We start from the raw sequence: 17,762 nt of genomic DNA on the forward strand, positions 1-17,762 counted from the left end.
AATTGTTATCTTAAGTGTGTATTTGAAAAGTAACTAAACATAATCTTGGCTTACAAATAATATTCGATTTCACTGCTTTTTATATACGATCCTTTAATAACTTTGTGGAATCAAAATGATATAAGCATTAAATATTACGATTTATCAATTAATAAGTTTCAATTTTCTCTTATTTTTTTTATCGGATTATAAGATCTAATCATATTCCTAAATGATGTTGATTCGGGAGGACAATTGATTTTCATGGTTTCTTAAATTTTATTTAAATAATAATAAATCATGTTTCAAATTGTTAGTCTGAAATTATAAGAACGTCAAATCATACCTCTAAATTATGTTGATTATATATATCTTCTAATTCAAAGGAAACAAATTATATACACAGTGTTTGAATCTAAATACATTTTTATTTAAAATATGATTTTTACATATTTAACCATTTTTTATATAAATGCTGATCGGGAAATAGATTTTCTTTAATTTTACGGCAATTGAGGTTTGCCTATATAAATAAATCGTTTTTTAATTAAATTCGCTATCTTACTTTTTTTTTATTAGACAAAAACAATTAGATTTGGTAAAATCTAACCTATATTTACGGCAACTAAACAGTCAATAAGTTTCTGTTAGTTTTTTTTTAACTAACTTCGCGATTCAGGCTAAGGCCTGATATCAAGCTTGTAGACCCCGTTAGCGATTAGTTTATAGCTATCCAAGGGTAATTCCATACCAAATCAATAACATGTTAACCCGAGCTTTTTAATTTTGATAAAATTTTGCATTATGAAGGATTACATGGAATCCAAATGCCAAAAATGACCTTTTCAAGTTAAAAAAATAATGATGGTAAAAATACAAATTGTCATTTTGTAACTATAAGCCTTTTTGCAAATATTAACCTTTTTAATTACGCTATAGATTTTGAACCTGAAAGCTCCAAGGTTCGCCTTCCTATTTTCTTTGTGAATTTAAAATTTTATTATTCACTAAATAATATATTCCTATTTGCAAAATCAACTATACCCACTACATTCGGTAAAATCTAACAAAAACGAAATAATATTTGTAACTTAAAAACATAAATTAAAAACTGACAAAATTTATTTAAAAATTGAAATCAAGTATAAAACTAAAACTATGAGTGAATAATGATTATTATAGTGTTCAATTAAATGATATTCTAATAGTTCTATTACTATTTTAACTAATAATAGTATTATTGTTAATAAATAATATTCAAATTTAATTAATAAATTGCAATTTTTAATATTTATTTAACTGATTGTGAAGTTCTGAAAACTTTTTTATGGAAAGGGGATTGACTAATTGCATATTTATGTTCAAGATCCCATTTAGAATCTCCGTAAAAGATGGACAGTAACAATTGAAATAAGACTATGTATTTATTGATATACTGATAGTCTGTTTATTTTATATTGAAGCCTGAAAAATGTTATTATTGTATATGCATAGTAAAATTTTTCCTAAATTCAATTTCTTTTTTTCCATTTTACCCCCGGCAAATATATATTCCTAGCTAACTGGCTACTATATAAATTTTAACAACACTAATTGATATGGAAGAAATATTTCTGAATTATTTAAAATTTTAACATATCGAAAATATTATATGTGACAAAAAAAAATTAGGCAAATACTCAAATGTTTAAATTCTAATTATTTTAAAAACTATATTGAAACATCTTAATTGAATGAAATCTCGAATAGCGAATAAATCCTTTATTTCTAAATTTTATTCCATTATCTATCAATAGACTGATTCTATTTTTATTTGATGTAAGTCTAGACTTTATTAACTTTTTGCTAATAGGATGATTCAGACCCAGAGTCTTCAGGAGAAATTTTTCGGAGTCACAGTATGCCTAGATTTCCTCCCATTAAATATTTTTTACTCCTTATCCACCCTAAGAATTGTAGAATATATATTGCAAATAGTTCCTACTATCCGATCCCACCCCACCTATAGCTGACAGGCTAAATGAAACTTCTAAGAAAATATAAAATAGTCTTTTAAAAAGATATGCCAAAATAATATTTAAGCATAAGTAAATCAATACACAAGTCAGTCATTGAGATCTGAGATCCATTACGATCGAAATTTCAATTTTAAATGGTTTAATGCATTTAAAAAAAATCTGATTTGACCTAAAATTTGTTCCACTCTGATTTTAAAAATTTTCTACGAAATCCCAATGGCTTCCATTCTCAATACGACATATATATTCGAGATATTTACTAAGTCATATCAATAAAGAATACTAACAAATCTTTTTAATAATAAAATCTATATCCAAAAAATTCACTAGAGAATGTTGGGTAAACTTATCATTTTATATTTAAATATGTTTTGACAAAGACTTTCTACCTCTTACACTACCCTTTTACCGCTTCCATCGAATCATCTTCCTATTTCCAATCACAAGTATTATCATTTCATGCGTCTTCCCTCTACGATTTTTTAAAATATAACTTTGAAATCCTGCTAGTCAGCTTTTAAAGTTTGTTTAAAAAATGTTTTTCTTGTTGAAAATAAACTTGTCTCCTTGCCAAAAATAATTAGCAAGTTGAATAATTAATGTTCAATTTTACTAAATTGGTGCGAAATGGTTAAATAAAATAGTATTGATCCAAGTCTCTCATTTAAGTGAATAGAAATAATTTTATATGTATTTAAACAAGTCTACGTTCATCTATAATATATAAAAGCTTTGGCACACTGTCACAGTCACACTTTCACAATTTTTAATTAAAAAATCGTTAATTTTGAAAAGTGCTTGTGGCCCAATCGGCAAGAGCGTCGCTATTTGATGGATTTAGGTTCGAATCCCAACAAAGGTTTTTTTTCTTCTTAATCTGGCAAAATGATTTTTTTTTCTTAGACTAAAAAAAATAATCAAATAGAAGATACCATTCATAGTGTGATGCTACTTTAAAATTCTAACTATTAAATAGGTATTCTGATATTTTTATATTTTTTTTAAAAATCACCACAGAATCATATTAAACATCTTCCCTTACCATAAAATCAATAAGAACTAACTGATACATCATCATATATATTTTAGAACTATCAACTGAACTGATATATTATAGATATTCTTACACAATCTTATATTAATATTACACTACAATTTTACATAATTTATATATAGTTTTTTTTAAGGATATTTCTAAAGCTATGGAAATTAGATTTTTAAATATAATTCCTATTTTATTATATTTTTAGATTCCTGTACAAGATACCGTTCGACAAAAAGATACTGAAAATCACCAATCAAATCGTAGTAGTACTGAAAATCAAGATCAATGTAATATTGCTTCAAAATACCTAATAGTAAATATTATCATCTCTTTATTTTTTTATTATATAAACTGGTTACAAGTCTGTCCTGATAAAAAAAATCAAGACCTAAATTAATTTCTTATTTTGATTATATTTTTAAATGCTTCATAATTTTTTTCTGAAAAACCATTTCATTGAAAATTTAAAAATTGTTGCCAAGGAGGTCCTGTTTTATTGTTTTCTCTACATTTTATATAATTAATACAGTTTTTTAAGTATATCTTGTAAGCAATAGATTTATTATAACATACAACAGTTCCTTGGATTTTTCTTCTATTGGGGGTTTAAAATGATAATTTACAAAATTGAGTTATGCCTAACTTTTTAGTGTATATAAGTTAAAATTCAAATTATTCAATAGGTATATATTTTTAAATTTTAATAACATATCAGCATAAGGAGAAAGCCAGACGGAGACAGCAACTTTATCGAAGCAAGAAAAGACAAGAGCAAAGTCTTATTGCATCAATATCAAAGTTGTGTAGTACTGAAAATCAAGATCAATGTAATATTGCTTCAACATCCTTAACAGTAAATTTTATTATCTCTTTACTTTTTATTATATAAACTGGTTACAAGTCTGTCTTGATAAAAAAAACTAAGACCTAAATTAATTTCTTATTTTCAATATATTTTTTTATGCTATTATTTTTTTCTGAAAAATCATTTCATATAAAGTTTAAAAATTGTTGCCATGTAGGTCCTGTTTTATTGTCTTCTCTACATTTTACATAAATAATACATATATATTAAATTAATTTTTTTTATTATATAAACATTACCATCTTACACATCTAGAATTGACTGATGATTTATAGATATTCTTACTATTTAATAGGTATATATTTTTAAATTTTAACATATCAGCATAAGGAGAAAGCCAGACGGAGACAGCAACTTTGTCGAAGCAGGAAAAAACAAGAGCAAAGTCTTATTGCATCGATATCAAAGTTGTGTAGTACTGAAAATCAAGATCAATGTAATATTGCTTCAACATCCTTAACAGTAAATTTTATATACTCTTTATTTTTAATTATATAAATTGGTTATACACTTAGTTTTAATAAATTGAACCTGGCCTGAAGGGAGGTGGGGGGAGGGGGGTATAAAGAATAAAAATTGGATATTCTCAAATATCAGGAAACAACTATCATAAAAGTAAAGAAAGAATTCTCATACCCCATCATTTTTTGACGGACTATCTACTGGGTGTTATAATAATATCAAAAAATTTAGTTTTGCTTTAAAAATATTATTTAATAATTTGAAAATAAAATATTTAGTACGTGTATTTATAAAAATAGCTCAGTCAAGTAGTGTTGTTAAATCGTTTTAAAAACGGCTAACTCAACAATATAAATATTGCATCTAGAAATTTCGCCAGTGGATGTTCAATCTTATGAGCAAAATCTTTAGGCTTGCATAATAATTTTTTGGATAAAATATTGAGTTAGCCGTTTTTAAAAATCGGTTCAAATTGACCGGTTTTTAATAACACTACAGTTAAGGATTATAATGTTTAATATCCGCTTTTTCTTTTATTTCTCATTTTTATTTATATCATAATGTTCCATAGAACTAGTGTTGTTAAACGGCTCAATTTAAGCTGATTTTTAAAAACGGCTACCTCAATATTTTATCCAGAAAAATATTATGAAAGACTAGAGATTTTGCTCATAGATGGCACATAGTATTGAACATCTATTGGCGAAATCTCGACGCTTAGACAATATTTTCCTGGCTATAATTTTGAGTTAGCCGTTTTTAAAAATCGGCTCAAATCGAGTCGTTTAACAACACTACATAGAACTCAAAACAAAGGAAAAAATATAATCAAGATAACAAAGAAATGTATATAAACAAAACTTTTAGCAACGAATCATTTAGTCTACTACTATCTAAGCAACCTAGTTTTTTTTTATTTTTATTAACCGAATCAATAAAACGATCTCAATTATTAGCCTTTCTGAGTAAAATACGTGATAAGCATTTTTTTTTAAAAATAATTTGTTTTCCTTTTTCAAACAGAAAATTACAATTTTTTTTATTAAATAAATAAAATAGGCAATTTTATTTTTAATTCAATGTTTATTTTTGTAAGATAATAAAAAAAAAATATCGCCATATTTATGTATTAGGAACAATTGTTATTTTCCTCCCCGAAATGTATATTTTTTATAATATTAAAAATATTTATCTAGTTTGATAATTTTTTTAAATTAATGCTTTTCTTGCTTACGTTGTTTCCCGATCCACAATTTGTTTTCATATAAATCTATTTAGCATATTTTATTTAAATGATAAACTCATCCCCTTCTCCTTAGATCTTTGATTCACCTATAATCACGATATTTTTTTAAATGGGCGATTTTCTACTCATGTTTATTTAGAAATGAGCATTTTTAACCGCATAGAAAAGTTTATTCATTATTCAATTATAATAACACAATTAGATATTTTGGGTAGTAGTAAGATATAAAATAAAATCGGATTGCCAGCTTGTGATTTATTTTATTTTACTTATAAATAGTATTTACACAAACATTAATACTTTTAATGATTAATTTATACATCTATTAGGTCGTACAAACTTGCTAGAACAAAAATATACAATGCTTTGTGACCCAAAAACATAATTAGCTATCGCGAAACTTGACAGACTCCTCCTAAACGCAGAAAATTTGGAAAGTTGTTATTGGATAAAAGATACTCGATTCAAACAATAAAATCTATGCAGGTTTAAAAAAAAATAATTAAAAAAAAGAAAAACTAATAAAATTATTCTTTTTTATTTTATAGATCATGCTTTTCCTATTAACATGGTTGCCGGTTCAAGAATTAATTAATGGATGGACAGAGAGTGAGGTAGATAAATTAATAAATAAATTTGATGGAGAAAGGGAATAATGATAGTATAAGATCTGCCCTGTGTGCTTTATCTAAGGAGACCAGCATCTATTGTGACATTCTTGAGGAATGTATCCATCATATTAGCAGTTTTTGTTGAGCTTGAAAGTTCGAAAGCTTGCTTTAATACTCTTGACACACTTTGACATCATCTTCTTCTTTAGCTTGACGTAGATTTTACTCTCAACATTTTCCAGGTCTGCAGCTCTAACCGCCATCGGGTCGTTAACCACACCCATAACACTTGGTGTTGCTAATTTCCTACCAATGAATTGCATTGCCAAGTGGTTCAAACTTTGCTTATGCCTAAGAGAAGTACAGAGATTTTTAATCTTAGATTACATAGAGCTGGTAGCGCTGTTCTTTGCTCCCCGTAGCTTAGGTGGCTATGGTTTTCCCCATTTCATAGCGTTTGTTACTAAGGAGAGACTTGACCCAATTACGATGTACTTAGGCATTTCGCATTCATAGTTATCGATCGCGCGATTTGATACGCGAAAGCAAATTGCCGCGATTTTTTCAAAACACAAATCATTTTGTGTTTATCGCAAGATTTTGAAATAGTGCTTCGTTAAATACAGATTTTGGTGAATATAGTTCAAAATTTTTGATTTTGCACTACTTTTAAATTTATAATTTTTTTATTAAATGAAATGAATTTAAAGACAACCTTTTTTGATAATATAAAACCAAAGGATCAAGTTAAAATTATGATTTAAATTTAATTTTTTTTAGAAAATAGCTTTTATTCTTTCTCTTAAAGAGTACGAATGTTTATATAATAAGCATAATCATTTGTATAAAAATATTATATACAAGAATAAGATCTGGGAATTATTAGCCAAGCAGTATAATATGACTGCTAATAATTTTGCATACATATTATATTTATAAATTTTTTTAGGTTTATCTCTCTGGAAAAATCTGAGATTGTTTTATAAAAGAGAAGCAAAAGCTAAAAAGACCGAAAAGTGGGTCAGAGGGTGGCCATCACACCTCATGGCCATTCTATCAGGATATGCTATTTCTGGTAGAAACCTTAACACCTAGATCACAGAAATCCTTATAGAGGAATGTACTACTAAAGATGTAAATGATATATTTAATGAAATAACGAGGTATATAAAAATGTAAAATATAGCATTTCAATTGATAAAATATATTTATTATTTAGGTGATCTCATTGATAGTGAGAATATATCAGATGATATATTTATTCCAAAGATTCTGCAGCACTAAATCTTAGTAATGATTCTGGTAATTAATAATATCTAAAAATTTATATTATCTTTTATATAGAATCTATGTCCTGTGTTGGGTCACCTAATTATTATTATAAATGTCCTATGAGAAAGAACAATGATATGGGTAATTTATATTTTTTGATTTATTGATAAATTTTAAATAGATGACTATAGGAAATTAATGAAAATAGAAGCAGATAAAGCATTAATAACCTTGGAAATGCTTAAAAATAAATCAACAGAACATGCAATATGTTTAATGTTAAAAGAAAAATTAGATGATTGTACTAAAGAGGAAAAAAAAGAAATAACAAATAAAATACTTGACATTATAAAAGATTATTGATTAAAATTATTTTGTATATATTTTTGTTATTTGAAATATATATTTTGTATATATTTATATTATTTGAAATAAACATTTTGTGAAATACATTGAATGATATAATTATTCCCAAAAGTCTTGCATTAGTGTACTGAGTTTGGTAATTAATAATCTAAATATATATTATTTATAATGAATGATCTTTACCTTAGAGAAAGTTTAATGACATTGGTAATTTATGTTAACTTGCTTTATAAAAATATTTTCAATAGATGAATTTAGAACAACTATATAACTTTTTTAGTGACATATTCCTACATAATATTTTATGAGTTTAGATTATATTAATAATAACTTTATTTTTATTATAATATATATATATAAAATACAAAACAAGATATTTATAAAAATTAGATGATTGTACCAATCAGGAAAAAAAGAAATAACTAGAATACTTGATATTATAAAAGATTATTGATTAAAATTATTTTGAATATATTTTTGTTATTTGAAACTATATTAATAATAACTATTTTTATTATAATATATATAAAATACAAAACAAGATATTTATCTAACATCAAAATAAGATATGATTAAATTTATAAAAATCTATAATATAAGATTTTTATATAAATATAAGCATAATCATGGAATGAATCAGAATTACTATATGAATCTTATGTTGCTAAATACCTAAATAAAAAATATATTTAAATAATAAATTGCTTTATTTTTACCTTAAACAAACCATAAGCTTTTCTTCAACACTTATAGGATGTTTTATAAAATAGGTACATTTGATGTAATAAAGGGCTTACAAGTTTGAGTATATAATAAAAGGTTTCCTAAATTAAAATGAATTATAGATAAACTATCATTCTCATATAGTTGAAAAATTTAGGCTCGTTTTTTAATAGTTTAGGAAAGAGGATGCCCTCAAGAATAATGTGAGCACATTAAGAATGATATAGAAGTTGCACAAATTATGTGACTATTGCTGTTAGGTTAAGAGACAAATATCACAAGATGGCTGGCTACAACATAGTAAGTGCAACTTTTCCAGACCCCGGCATGACAAGCAGCAAAAGGAGTGTTCGGGTTGACAGCATACTGTTTAACTCCTTATTATTCGTATTCTTTGCCATTATCTTCCTTTAGTGCTAGGCTTAATAGCTTGCTCCCTTGCCCCCTTCAGAAAAGATGATCCTCCTCCTCCCAGAGGTTGCCCAACTACGAATCCTCTACCATGACATCCAACCAGCCTCCAAGCTCATCATCATTGTCCAAAACTGCCACTAGATCCCTCCATTCCTCGGTTCCCATCACTCCTTGATTAGTTCCTATACGCTCGGCCGCCGCGATACCCTCTCCACTCGTTATATCGTTTGTGGCCTCACTCTCGACTGTTAAATCAACTATGGGCCATATCCTTTGATCCACACTAGCTGTTCTTGGACGATGTTCACGCTGCTCCTCTTCTTCATCTCTCCTCGTTCCCGGAATTTCTGTGACGGGCCTCGAATCACCGCTTCCCTCTTCTTCATCTCTATTTGTTCTCGGAATTCCTGCGATGGGCTTCGATTCACCGCTTCTTACTTGCTCCGTCCGAGCCCCCGCAATCGCCGCTATCTGCCTCGCTGGTACCTACTCCACCCTTGCTCGAGCTCGTTGCAATCCCGTTTGATTACCATCTGCCCTTCTCTCCCATTTCCATGGGCATCTATACTGAATATGTCCGCGTTCCTGGCAGCGATAGCACACGTCTTCCATCCTCCATAGTTCGTCTTATCATTGCCCGTATGCTTCCCTGACCCCTGCCACCAGTCCTATGGGGCCGCACCATGAGTAGTACTTCATAATTCCCACAGATCCAACTCCTACACAAACCTGGAGCATTATTCTGATCCATTTTGATTACCCACCTAAATATATTCTATACTATATAATACCTACAAAATATGGCATGGAATTTTACGCTGCAAACTACCGACCTCTTGATGGTGCTGATGCGGGTAGGTTCCAATCTGCTTTCAGACATTGTTGGCTAGCTAAAGCTATGGGAGAAGTGGCTGAGACTCTTGCTAAGATGATGAAAGCTTCTCTAGCTATCTTACAAAATTGTATGCACAAAAAGCATGAGAAGCTTAACTTAGGTATGCAAAAGTGGTTGAAGAAATTAGAAGCACAACTGTGCAAAGGCCGATTAGAAATTAGCTGGCATGCTGCACTCAGGAAGAGTGGAGCACTTGAAAGAGAACAGATCAACCTTGCTTACATGTATACGTATTTTGTAAGTATAGAATATATTTAGGTGGGTAATCAAAATGGATCAGAATAATGCTCCGGGTGTGCGTAGAAGTTGGATCTGTGGGAATTATGAAGTACTACTCATGGTGCGGCCCCATAGGACTGGCGGCAGGAGTCGGTGAATGATAGGACGAACTATGGAGGACGAAAGACGGTGCTATCGCTGCCAGGAACGCGGACATATTCAATATAGATGCCCATGGAATTGGGAGAGAAGGGCGGATGGTAATCGGACGGGATTGCAGCGAGCTCAAGCAAGGGTGGAGGAGGTACCAGCGAGGCAGATAGCGGGGATTGTGGGGGCTCGGACGGAGCAAGTAAGAAGCGGTGAATCGAAGCCCGTTGCAGGAATTCCAAGAACAAGGAGAGATGAAGAAGAGGGAAGCGGTGAATCGAGGCCCGTCACAGAAATTCCGGGAACGAGGAGAGATGAAGAGGAGCAGCGTGAACATCGTCCAAGAACAGCTAGCGTGGATCGAAGGATATGGCCCATAGTTGATTTAACAGTCAAGAGTGAGGCCACAAATGATATTACGGTGGGAAACGATATAACGAGGGGAGAGGGTATCGCGGCTGCCGAACGTATAGTAACTAATCAAGGAGTGATGGGAATCGAAGAATGGAGAGATCTAGTGGCAGTTTTGGGCGATGTTGATGAGCTTGGAGGCTGGTTGGATGTCATGGTAGAGGATTCGGAGTGGGGCAACCTCTGGGAGGAGGAGGCGGAGGATCATCTTTTCTGAAGGAGGCAAGGGAGCAAATTAAGCCTAGCACTAAAGAAAGATAATGGCAAAGTATACGAATAATAAACAGTATGCTGTCAACCCGAACACTCCTTCTGCTGCTTGTCGTGCCAGGGTCCGGAAAAGTTGCATTTACTATGTTGTAGCTAGCCATCTTGTGATATTTGTCTCTTAACCTAACAGCAATAGTCACATAATTTGTGGAAAGGATATCCTCAACAACTTCTATATCATTCTTTAATGTGCTCACACCATTCTTAACAAACTGTTGGTTACCATACCGCAGCAAAGAAATCAAGTTCTTCCCGATGGAGAAAGGGAATAATGATAGTATAAGATCTGCCCTGTATGCTTTATCTACTAATCTTCTTACACATTGTTCAGGTAGTGTCTCGCTGAAAGCTGTAAGGAGACCAGCATCTATTGTGACATTCTTGAGGAATGTATCCATCATATTAGCAGTTTTTGTTGAGCTTGAAAGTTCGAAAGCTTGCTTTAATACTCTTGACACACTTTGACATCATCTTTAGCTTGACGTAGATTTTACTCTCAACATTTTCCAGGTCTGCAGCTCTAACCGCCATCGGGTCATTAACCACACCCATAACACTTGGTGTTGCTAATTTCCTACCAATGAATTGCATTGCCAAGTGGTTCAAACTTTGCTTATGCCTAAGAGAAGTACAGAGATTCTTAATCTTATGGATAATGCCTAAGTACATCGTAATTGGGTCAAGTCTCTCCTTAGTAACAAACGCTATGAAATGGGGAAAACCATAGCCACATAAACTACGGGGAGCAAAGAACAGCGCTACCAGCTCTATGTAATCTAGGTCACGTCCCCAAGCAGATGTCTGTGTAATAAGGTCAATGGATCTGAATGTTGCATAGTAGTAACTAAGGACTGGATCGGAATCTCTTTCAGATGATGTTCTAGCAGCACCGAAGACGGATTTGTTGTGTTAATGTAGACAGCCTTTTAGTATAATCTCGATCTATTTTGGAAAAGGTTTTCATATCGCATAACACCTCACTCCCTTGACAGAAGAATCTGTTAAGATATATGAACTTGATAGAGGAGTATATTGTCTTTGCATCATTGAGATCTACACCCAGTTCTCCCCATGCTCGCTTAGTAGTTGCATAATGCTCATCTGCAGCTCGTTGTGCATACTCCTCTGATGTACCAACTGGGAATTTTATGCCCTGAACAGCATCATCGATCAATCCAGCAGTATCGGCCCTTGCACTTGCTTACCAACCCTCACACAATAAGTACTGATGTCCACATTAAATATAGAGTCTGCTGTACCAGTCCATCCTTGAAACAATCCATCCTTAAGAGGAGCATGTGCTAGGACACCCCTCTTTGCAATACATGCTTCAATGTTCTTCAGGATAAGTTCACCTATATCATGACAAAGATGGAACAGAGAATATAATATCTACAAATTATAATTTTTATTTTGACAAAAAGATATGAAATCAGGGAGTTTACAAATATCGCCCGAATATTTTTTTAAATATATAAATGTATAATTTGAATAAAAAATCATTAATAAAATGTGCGTTATGTTTCTTCGGCTAATTTTGCCAGATAGTGTTCTATTTGGTTCTCGTTCAAAATCCTAAAAATAATGTACGTTATTATTATTATTATTATATAATAAATATTAGGATAGGAAATAGTTTAGTTAAATGACTCAACGACTAGCCCAATATTTTTTAGCCAAGTCTAGATATTTTCCGCATCGATGGCAGAAATATATTAAAGAAATCTCTGAACTTGCATAATATTTTCCTAGTGTTAAATACCTCTTTGACCATCTCTATTGTGGATTAGTCAAGCTTTTAGCCAATCGAATCAAGCCTCTAATTTGAGTCTCAACTCGAAGATTGATTCAAATGTTTGGTTAAAAATATGGCTACGCGGTTATACAGCTGACCAAAATTAGGTAGTTTAACATCATTATATTTTGCTTAAAAATATTAATTTAGATTGGCCAAATCGAAACGTTCGTTTATCAACACTAGGAGGAAAACGAGATAGAATTTGAGAGAAAAAAAAAACCCATAAAATTACTTAAAAACTGGTTCATCCCTAGTCACTACACCTATTTCGAGATCCGAGGATTTAAAATCGGCCGAGAGAACGGTTCCCATGGCAGATATTGCGAGCTATAATTATGTATCGGTAAAATAAAATGTATCGTACGATTTTTGTGTTTTCAAGTAGGAATATTTTTGCTAATTTATTTATTATTTCTTCGTTTTAGATAAGGGTTTTTGATTTACAACTAAATTTAGGGGGCTAAATGATGAAATCATCAAAACCGTCCATCCCGTTTTCTGCGTGAAGATAAAAACTTGATTTTTAAAAATATTTTATTTTCGTAGACATTTAAAAATGCTAACCAGGGAAGGGTAATTAGGTAAAAAGGACAAACTTTAATGCATTGGTCCATGGATAGGCCTTCCTCTTTCTTGAACTTTTTTTCCAGGAAACTAAACATTTCGGTTTGTTTGGAGCCGACAGCGACTGCCCGAAACCCGCAACAATATCCGGCGGGGTCGGTTTTATAAACTTGAGGTCCGTTTTCGTCATCGTAGGATATTAAGATCATTACTTGATATTAAGAGGTTTTAAAAAAAAAAGAATATTGTAAAAACGTAATTCAGATGATAAATAAGATATAAGAAAAATATAATTTTTTAAATAATACATTTTACTAAAAATGAGAGATTGTGCGCTAACAACAAGGAACCAATTCATAATTCTTGGGATCAAAACTAGAAGGGGAAAAACAAATCCTCAAAGGATCAAACGAACTTCTTTAAAAATTTCGAATCAATGTAAACTAAACTATTATTTACATTTAAAATTAACACGAAATATAAATTCATATAGAATTAACATTTAAAAAAAAAATTAAGTAAACAATTTATATAAAAAAAAATAAAAATAAGCTTTTATTAAAAAATATGGGAGGGGGGGGGCAAAAAGGACTCACTGAGATCCGAGAAAGCTAAGATAGTTGCCTCGAAACACAGAGATTTAAGTTGATTGTAATATTTTAAAAGAGGAATTTGAATTTTTTTTTAAAAAATGATAGCCTAGAGGGCTTAGGTAACCATTGGTAGAAATAACTAGGGATGTACCGATATTTTTTATCGGATCGGACCGGGCCGATATTTCGCCCATTTTTAAATATCGGTTATCGGCCAATACTAAAAAAATTCCGATCCAATCCGATAAAAAATGGCGTTTTTGAAAAAAACCCATTTATTTTTATAAAAAAATGGAAATCCATTTTTATGTTTATTTTTTTAATAATAATTAATTAAACATTTTGCCATATTGTTATTTTTTTTTCTCATTCTGTGGTTAAAGATAAGGAGAAATCTAATAACATTACCGGTGTAAATTGTCCTTATTCCCTTGAGATTGAAAACTATCTCAATGAACCAGTTTTCAAAGCACTAAATGATAATACCCCTGCGGATCCATTGAAATATTGGGCTGTGAATTGCCAAAAATATCCAACCCTATCTAAACTTGCTCGTCAATATCTAGCAACACCTGCCACAAGTATCTCATCTGAATCTGTTTTTAGTGAAGCTGGTGATATTGACAGTCCCCATCGCCGCAGACTGACCTCAGATAAATTAGAAATTTTGGTATTTCTAAAAAGAAATCTTAGATATATTAATTTTAAATATTAATATCATAATATATGTGTTTATTACTTATTTTATTTTGTAAATATATTAATGTTATTACTTTTTATATAAATATGTGATTTATCAATAAAAATATTTTATATACTTATTGAATTGAATATAAGCTTAAGCTATAATAACTGACCATTATAATATATTTAAATGACATATGTCATGGCATAGTTAAATTATAGATGTTATACTAATAAAAAGTTATTAAAAATTAAAACCATTGGTATCTTTATAGAATACAAAATTAGATATGATATCGGATCGGTTATCGGCCAAAATCAATTTAATATTGGGAATATCGGATTGGATCGGCCTTCAAAAAGTGGTATCGGTACACCCCTAATTTTGATCGTGACAATTAACTTCCGAGGAATAAAAAAATAAATAAACATAATTATTTGTGATTTCATTAGCGATCTTCAAATTGATTTTTCTTGGCCAATCCTATTCAAGATTAGAGCCTGCAAAATAATCTTTTCGTAACCCGTTTTCCAAGCTAAAAAAAATTGTATTGCGAGCATATCTAAGAAAACTGCAATTTGATAAATATAATCTGAGGCTATTTAATTGAATAGATCTTCGATAAAACAAAATTTAACGTATAAAAAAATTTCATTTTCTTTCAACAAACTAATATTCTAGATTTTATGTAGGACTAAATGTAAAACATGATATATATATTTTTTAATTAACTTTATAGAATATCACGTATATCTAAATAATAAAATTAACTGATCACAATTTCAGGAAATTGTTAATTTGGGAGATGGAAAATTATGTAAATATTTAAGTAATGTGATTGATATAAAATAACATGTGATTCTGATTCACATTTCATGAAGCGAAATGATTATTGAAGATATTTTTAATATTTAAATTTTAGGATCCCGGCTGCCACTTACAGCACGTGATCCCCTTGGGTGTGGTTTTGAACAGCCCGTCCAGGGATCATTTCATGATAATGCAACTAATGCTGCCTTTCTCATGGGAAAAGTAAAATTTTATGCTATTTGCACAAAGTTTACACTTAATAATTTTCTAGCATGTAAAATATTGATTTTTTAGGACTGGTACAGAAAAATTAATCTAATTGGATAGGTATCAATAATTAGATAAGCTTTGTATGAATATCAGAAAATATTGGCAGATTAGTTAAAAATTAATGAATTGATACAGTCCCCATATCAAAATTTATTTGTATACTCTATATGACAATAAATATAATAATTATAAGTAAAATCAGAAAATAATATTATATAAGATTTCCTAAGATGTTTTTACCAGAGATCTACAAGCCCAAATTTAAAAAATAAAATTATATCAATTAATCAGTTGGAAAATTATTAAATGGAGCATTTAATATTCATCTACTGTTCATATTTTCAATAACATAACATTCTATACAAATCTTAGCTAGGCCTAAAATTTTGACATCTACAAGTCACTGATTTTTATTTTAAAATACCATGCTTAACATATTATAGAGATGAGCATGAAACAAGTCTGCCAACAATAAATTCCAATTACCATCTTATATATCAAGCTTTTACTTTACTAATATTTATATAGTATGCAATAATTCAAACATTTTTAATAAAAAAATATATATTACTGCATCCTAAAGGTCTCATTTCAGCATTTTGGGTATAAACTTGGGATATATCTGCTATTCTTTTAGCCAAAACATCAACGGGTATATCAAATCCATATTTATATTTCCAATCAGATGCTTCATATCTAGCTCTTTCTACCTGAGACTCACAATCAGCTATAATATCATATTTACTTTTTTTATACCAATAAGTGTAATTACCTGTTAATCCTGTCATGGCACATCCAATCTTATCTGTGATATAGAACAAATGAGTAATTGAGATTGGATCTATCATTTTATCCTAATATTAAAAAAATGAGCTTAAATCCAAAATTTTAATAAAACATACGGGAACTTTCTTCTGTGTCACAACGATTGAGCAATCTTTTCCACGCAAACCAATAGTATTGAGGTTACTTTGAGTAACGGCTTTAAATGCATACTCTTTAACACATTTGAATATATTAGTTTATATATATAACTTTAAATGTAACTTACCAACTTGATAAAGTCTACCCTCTGGAGAAAATATAGTTATATGCCGATCAAATCCTGCACTGGTACCTCGAGACATTCTTATTATATTGTGATAATATACCCACGAGGGCAGCTTTATATTATTATGTGCTTTATGTTACCTCGATTGAAAATAACTACAAAATATTTTTGATAAGAAAAATAGAAATTTGGTACTATGTTAGTTTGATTTTTTTTAAAAATTTGTAGAAGTGACAATTATCTATGCAATCAATGTTATTATTTGCTTTCTAACTCTTAAGATGCTCATGCACTCTTACATATCTGTTGATAATTTAGTCCTATAAATTAATGATTTTATATTCATTCCATTAACCTTTAACTATTATATATTACCAGGGCAGCCAACCTATTAGCCTAGGGGAGTAGACATTGATACTATCTTAAACATGGGAAAATGCTTACTTATTGATGGGTGCGTGTAAGAATATATATATGCCTGTCCTTGAGAGGAAGGGGAGATTAATTTTTGGTCCCAAATTTTGTCCCTAGTTATGGCCCCCACAAATGACCCCTAAAAATAATTTGACCAATAAATTTAGAACAATATTGGTTACTGAATTTTAACTCGCCATTAACAATGAATTTAAATACAAATGTAAAAATATAATTATTAAATTTTTTTTAGTTATTAAAATTTTATTCAGCCAGTACAGCAGTGGCGTAGGTATAGGGGGGAGGGGGGGGGTGGAGTTTGCGGGTTCAACCTCCCCCCCCCCCCATGAAAAATAAAAAAAAATATTTTTTTAAATTTTTTTTAAAATTTTTTTAATTTAATAAATTCTTAATAAACGCTTGATTTTTATTTTTTAAATTTATTATAAATAATAATAGATATACACATTTGATTATTTTTATATTTATTTTTGGTTTGCAGCTATTTCACACCACCCAAAAAAGCGGAGTTATTTATTCAAACGTATCATCATATTGACTCAAATAATCAAAAAAAAAACTAAAATAATTTTGTCCGACCAGATTCATCGAAAGACAAGAGTCGGTGAAC

General features: G+C 30.1%; 2 protein-coding genes across 5 annotated transcripts in view; one reads left to right on the forward strand and one right to left on the reverse strand.

The window, feature by feature from the left end:
* LOC135923475 (paraspeckle component 1-like) overlaps positions 1-7,821 on the forward strand; it is a 31,365-nt gene extending 23,544 nt beyond the window's left edge. Inside the window, exons 8-17 of one of the 4 annotated variants that reach the window (XM_065458237.1) lie at positions 3,248-3,355; positions 3,758-3,895; positions 4,232-4,369; positions 5,945-6,101; positions 6,164-6,229; positions 6,436-6,586; positions 7,176-7,389; positions 7,446-7,528; positions 7,571-7,639; positions 7,680-7,821. In XM_065458237.1, coding sequence (XP_065314309.1) covers positions 3,248-3,355; positions 3,758-3,895; positions 4,232-4,369; positions 5,945-5,962 — 402 coding nt within the window. In that variant the 3' untranslated portion in view covers positions 5,963-6,101; positions 6,164-6,229; positions 6,436-6,586; ... (2 more) ...; positions 7,571-7,639; positions 7,680-7,821. Of the gene's footprint in view, positions 1-3,247; positions 3,356-3,757; positions 3,896-4,231; positions 4,370-5,944; positions 6,102-6,163; positions 6,230-6,435; positions 6,587-7,175; positions 7,390-7,445; positions 7,529-7,570; positions 7,640-7,679 lie in introns of those variants that run through there. The other 3 variants (XM_065458238.1, XM_065458239.1, XM_065458241.1) reach the window with 3 other exon arrangements.
* A 4,539-nt stretch (positions 7,822-12,360) lies between these two features.
* Positions 12,361-16,837, reverse strand: LOC135923158 (proteasome subunit alpha type-6-like). The gene is made up of 7 exons (XM_065457752.1): positions 16,718-16,837; positions 16,569-16,663; positions 16,439-16,520; positions 16,238-16,393; positions 13,341-13,519; positions 12,977-13,071; positions 12,361-12,521 (listed from the first exon to the last, which is right to left on the reverse strand). The coding sequence occupies exons 1-7, from the start codon at positions 16,791-16,793 to the stop codon at positions 12,464-12,466; spliced, it is 741 nt and encodes a 246-aa protein (XP_065313824.1). The 5' UTR covers positions 16,794-16,837; the 3' UTR covers positions 12,361-12,463.
* Positions 16,838-17,762: the final 925 nt, after the last annotated feature.

Source organism: Gordionus sp. m RMFG-2023, chromosome 2 (assembly GCF_954871325.1).
Source record: "Gordionus sp. m RMFG-2023 chromosome 2, tfGorSpeb1-WG-v2, whole genome shotgun sequence".
NCBI classification, from domain to species: domain Eukaryota; kingdom Metazoa; phylum Nematomorpha; class Gordioida; order Chordodea; family Parachordodidae; genus Gordionus; species Gordionus sp. m RMFG-2023.

What these genes read in the sequence shown, in the direction of transcription:
- LOC135923158 (XM_065457752.1), bottom strand. Translation starts at nt 16,793, where the DNA reads ATGTCTCGAGGTACCAGTGCAGGATTTGATCGGCATATAACTATATTT. An exon ending in TGACACAGAAGAAAGTTCCC is followed by an intron (nt 16,521 to 16,568) that starts GTATGTTTTATT and finishes TTTTAATATTAG; the next exon opens with GATAAAATGATAGATCCAAT. An exon ending in CCATGGACCAATGCATTAAA is followed by an intron (nt 13,072 to 13,340) that starts GTTTGTCCTTTT and finishes ACATAATTATAG; the next exon opens with CTCGCAATATCTGCCATGGG.